Below are 5,897 nucleotides of genomic sequence, written 5' to 3' on the forward strand. Positions count from 1 at the left end.
GTAAGCAAACTCATATCTGAACTCATGTTTAGATAAAGTGGTAAACAAACATGCGAATGACGCGATGTACGTGCATCGTGTACAAGGGGTAAAAAGACACAAGCGGCGTTTGTGTGTTCTCGGCTTTTTAGTAAGATTATTTATTCTATGAAGCTCGGTCGGTCGGTGCTGTTTCATTGGTGTGTTTTGGAATGTCATGTCGCACAAGCTTTCTCGTAGTTCACATACACGTCTTGGCTGGTCTTGTAGCGCCCTCTAGTGGAGTAAATGCCTTATCACCGACAGCGGCTCAAACCATTGAAGAACTTTATCTTGGTCCCACAAAATGACACAAATCCAGTTCAATTCAAACTTTCCAGACTCTCCAGAGTCCGAAATATATATAAATATACCATATACCATGAATAAAGTTTTGAATGAATGAATATCCTCATTGAAAATATGGGTTACAGCCAGGAAAGGCAGATTGATGATGATTGATGATTGATTCAAGATATTGATGATGACAGAGTTCAGACAGCCTGTGTTGAACATATTCAAATGTTTCGATAAGTCATCTACCGGTAGGATATAAACATAAAATAGAATAGTGTGCACATTACATGGGGCAGACATTATATTTCACCATTTAATTCACATTTTCTTATTAGCATAGCCTACATACCACCATAAACACCAAATAATTGCGATTCCTCTAGCAAGCAGATTCTGAAATAATGTTTAATGATTGATCCTGCCAGATGCATTACTAAAACCCATAAAAACCCATTTTGTCTTCCATATTTACAGTAGCAATATAGTGCATATAAATGCACATATCTGTGCTCTGCTTCCTCTTAAAGCCAAACTGATTATCAGTTGTGAGAACAAACATTCCTAAAGTTTTGTTTTGGTTTATTTTTGAGAGGCGCTAGCTTTATGTGTCCTTTTTTAAGTGGTGCAACCACTTCCTTAAGTAGCTTTGTGTGTGCCTGCCTGCCTGTCTGGCTGGCTACCTGTGTCTGAGCACGGAAATTACATTTGGTTGGTTTTCAAAACCAAGTGTCACTGTTGTGCAGCCTGACACATACATATTAACTGTATACGATTTCAGGTGTTACAGTACAGTACAGTACAGTACAGGGACCCCCACACGGTAACTGTCATTTCTCGACCGTTTCGGACGCGGGGCAGCTCGCCGGAATCGGGCCGGCACCCTGGCCGCGTTCTTGCGGGTCTGGAAGGTCCTGGGGACCCCCCGGGGACCCCCACAAAGAATTGCACCACTTACTTGTGTGATTATTTCTTGTTTATTGCTTTGAATTTGTGACATTTGTAATGTCCATATTTTCATTGTTTTATAATGTAAATCATTATTTATATATTTAATTTATATATATATATTTTAATTTTAACATTAGCTAAATAAAATAAATGTTATGAGTGGTTTCACATGTTGTTGCTAGAAGATTGAGTTTGTATCTTTTTTGTTTCCCACCCAAGTATGACACATGCATATGCGCACGCACACACACACTCTAGGGCGGCTATCTGGCAGCTTATAGTCTAACCAAGGGCAAAGTGCACGCCACACTGTAACACTGGAAACAGCACAGTTCATCATTCTCCCTTATTACTCTCTTTCCCTCGCTCTGTCTCTCCCTCCCTCCCTTTCTCCCACGTCTGAAGTCTCCACCTCATATGCTATAGCACTCAGTAAGAGACAGACACATACTCAATAGGCTTCAAATCGCACAGAAGATTTCTCCTCTGGTCAGCACCAGAGTAGGTGAGCCTCTTCTTTTGTTCATTAACACGTGTTGTGCTTATACTGTATCTAGCAATGTGGAAGTAATGCTAATCTGTCTTCAGCAGACGCACTACAGCAGCTCATGGTTTTTCAATAACAGCCGATTCAATTTCTTGCATGATGCAAACGTGGTGATAAAACTTCTCTTCCTTGCAAAGTTGTAGTAGTCCAATGTATGTATAGGATAAGCCAAGATGTCCATGTGATGGATGATGGTACATTTACAAGGATTAACAGTGGGACAGCTCTCCCACTGGTGTTCCAGATGCAGTCAACGGGGCTTAGCCTACTGACACTGAGATCTGTGAGAAGGAAGAACAGTGAAAGGAACAGAATGGCACTCAAATGCAGCAGATGGGCAAGAGAAGCTGTGGTTTGGACAAGAGGGGTAGGAGGTGGTCACAGTGACCTGTTGCATTCAGGCTTAGAAATTCTCTGGCATTCTTCTGCCATAGGACATGTGCTTGCAAGTGGATCGAGGCTAACTGTGAGTAGAATTAACCGCTGATAGTTGGCTCTAGTCCCACTGCACTCAAGATGCCTGACTGTGGACACCTCTCACTGTCAACTTTTGCTTATGGCGAACCAGTGTAAAGGAAGGAGAGGATGGACAAGGGAGGCTAATCCATTTCGGAATGCATTCCTTCCAAATGTGAGGTAGTGACCATAATTAGACGTGGCTAGTTTGGTTCAAGGGCTTCTCTGTACACTGAGCAGCACGCCCCATGTCCCTTGTGTGTGTGTGTGTGTGTGTGTGTGTGTGTGGTTAAGTTGCACATTTCCGTTTGTTTTGGTTCTTCAAGCAGAGCACTGACAAATTTAGACAGGAGTGTTCCAAAAATGTTGAATAAACAGTCTAAAAATACATAATTTGAGACCATGCCGTTCATTGAGATTGAGTTACCATATTCTTCTGCCATATCCTGTGAATGGTTTCAACAAATAGAACAAAGAATAGAAAAGAACACTAGACCAATTCCAATAACTCAACAACTCAGGCGTTGACACATTTGAACAAAAAGTAAAACTAAAGACATGTTTTGTATATGTGTTATTTTTACACAATATACTGTAGTTTCAGTTATTTCAACATTTATTGTTTTAGTTTTAGTTTAGTATGAGTTTATAATACCCTTGGTGAGATGTTTTTACAGGCTCTGAGAGAAAGACCCTGTTAATGAAGAACATCTGCTTTCATGAATACAGTTGGTATACTTACTATACTAGTGTGATGATCAACACAAGATTCAGGTTGCAGACAGTGTAAAACCCTCTGAGAATCACTCTCCTAAAAACATATGCTGCACTACATGTGTACTCCTGCTGTCATGTGGCAGGGTCCAAACACAAGCTGATCAAAATAGGTCACTGCTTGATTTTGCTGTTTTAGAAGTGTAAGTGTAACTTATTAATTTTTTGAGTGATAACAAAGAATAACTATTACTTGTGTCTTCCTCATGCTACAGTGTGACAGTCTAGACAAACAACAAGTTTACCCCCAAATTACCTCTCTTACAATATTAATTATACCAAGAGTCAGGACACAGGATAAGTGTCCACAGACCCAAACCTGGTGTATCTGACGTGGTCACATGGTTGTGGTGAAGGTGAGGTTGTCCACCTGGCTTTCTATAGTCTCCCTGTCCCTGGCTATGTTTCCATCATTCATGTGCACTAACATGCATGTAATTGTCTTGGGTCCATGAGTTCTAGGAGACAATTGGATCCGCTGCGTGGGCAACACAGAGAGGACATAACGTTCAAGTTATTAGATCAAGTTAGAGGTAAAATGAGATAAATGGTGTGGCTCGCATTCCAAGTTGCAATGTAAACAAGGCCTTGAGGTACAAGGCTAATTGAAGACATTTACAAGGATTTTGTGACTTCGTTTGTGGAAATTGCATCGAGGAGTAATAATCTCCTCACCCATGCAGCTAATCTGCTGCGTGGGCAGCATCCTTCTTCTAGGAGACACAACATGATGTGGGGCTGTGATGACTAAGCTTTCAACATATTTATTTAAAACCCTTGATTTAGCATAAGTGTTTTCGGATTAATCTAATGAGGCAGACTGAATTCAAATTTGCCAATGTCGACCAAAATGATGTGCCTCGCCGATGACTAACCGTGGATAGGCCACACAGTAAGATTTGCTTAGTAAAAACTTTTGATTTATAGCCTTGTAAAAATACTCAGTTCCTCATATAGTAGGCATACGACATTACATTTTCCATGACTACTTTCTCCCTCCCTCCTTTCTCTCCCCCTCCTTTCTCTCCCCCAGACACTTCGTATGAATGTTTGACTGACTGACGGAGTCATGGAGGAACGTTTGACCAACCGATTTGACCTGACTTATGTCACCGAGCGCATCATCACCATGTCCTTTGCGGGAGTGTGGTCAGAAGAGACCTACCGCCAGAGTCTACGTGACATCACACTGATGATCCAGTCCAAGCATGGACACAACTACCTGGTGAGATGGTATGCATGGGCTGGTATGCATGAGATGCATGGGCAGTGGTGGAAAAAGTTTAAAAAAATTGTTTTACTTAAGTAAAAGTATCAATACTGCAATGTAGAAATACTTTGTTACAAGTAAAAGTCCGGAATTCAAAATGTACCTGAGTAAAAGGTATTGGCATAAAAATGTACTTAAAGTATCAAAAGTACTGTACTATACAGAATGTCCCATTTCAAGTTTTCAAATGTATTAAAATATTTTGAAAATAGCAGATCTACAAGCGCACAATAGGCCACATCGCGACGCATTGTGAGCTTGTAGAGCGGCTATTTTCAGGGCTGTATAGTGTATTGTTTGTAATAATAATCAAAGTAACTAGTAACTAAAGTTTTCAAATAAATGTAGTGGAGTAAAAGAACAATATTTGCCTCTGAGGTAGTGCAGTAGAAGTAAAAGTATAGTAAATTGGAAATACTCAAGTAAAGTACCAGTAAGACCACGCATCCGCCTCGTTGACGGCAGACTGCTGGGCGAGTGCTGGCGCTTTGGCATGGGGGGTTAGATCAACATCTGACCCCCCATGCCACAGATCAACATCCCGCTGCCAGTATAGAGGGTATGCGCGTGACATCATCGTACCTGGAAGTTATGCAGGAACGCCCACTGAGTGGCAAAATACTACTTTCTGGCCTTGACAGCCCATTCATCCAAACAGAAAAGTCTGATTGCATTAAACAATGTTAAACTCACCAACATTGCAGCTGTACGAAAAGCTTGAATTATCCTCTTTCTATCTGCAAAGTTTGTTTCATAAAAGTCTACCAAAGAAACGTTATGAGCTACTTTCTGTCAAGAAATGCCCTGCATTTGATTATTTTTCTAAGTGTCAGAGTTTGGAAGTGCTTGTTTTCAATAACACAACATTTTGCTGCCTCCTGCATTATGTGACATTTAGAAACAGGTGGTATGCAGGACAGTTGAGTGATTTCCAACGAGCGCTTCCAAACTCCAACTACATGCTGCAGTGCTCAATGTTTTGCCACTCAGTCTAGATGAGGGGGGCGTGTCCTGATGGGAAAATCATGCATGTGCATACTCTCTATAGCAATGGTTCTGTCCTCCGTGTTTAATGACATTACTTTCTTGGCATTACGTGCTTGAGGCCAATCTTCGTGCACTTCATTTCTACTACCAGTAGTACCGGTAGTTCACTTCCTTTCTCTGCTGTGTCAATGTCATCTACGTAGTCAAGATCGGTGATCCTGATGGGATTTACTCGCTGACTCTTTAGTTACACGGGTACACCATCGTGGGCCAGAAGCTTGGCTTGTGTCCTCCAGTATCATCTGTGCAGCCATCTTCTCAGGAACACCATAGGCACATACACACAGGAACATCATAGAGTAAACCCTCCTGTAGCCCAGAACCAAGCCGAGTAGACCCACCTGTAGCCCAGACCCAGCCGAGTAGACCCTCCTGTAGCCCAGAACCAAGCCGAGTAGACCCACCTGTAGCCCAGACCCAGCAGAGTAGCCCTGTCTGTGTGTGCACGCATGCCTCTGTGCGTCTGTACATGTAATGTGTCTTGTTAGCCTCAGTGTCTTCAGTTCAGTTAAACTCAAAGAAACATTGGTGTTTTAAAGA

General features: G+C 41.8%; 1 protein-coding gene across 1 annotated transcript in view; it reads left to right on the top strand.

Annotated features, from left to right (window-relative positions):
* Nucleotides 1-5,897, top strand: part of LOC306926998 (tensin-3-like) — a 53,846-nt gene that overhangs the window by 140 nt on the left and 47,809 nt on the right. Inside the window, exon 2 of the mRNA XM_079506568.1 lies at nt 4,074-4,265. Within this exon, the coding sequence (XP_079362694.1) occupies nt 4,110-4,265 (156 nt within the window). The 5' untranslated portion in view covers nt 4,074-4,109. The remainder of the gene's footprint in view (nt 1-4,073; nt 4,266-5,897) is intronic.

This window comes from Electrona antarctica (assembly GCF_951216825.1).
Source record: "Electrona antarctica genome assembly, chromosome: 7".
Classification (NCBI taxonomy): domain Eukaryota; kingdom Metazoa; phylum Chordata; class Actinopteri; order Myctophiformes; family Myctophidae; genus Electrona; species Electrona antarctica.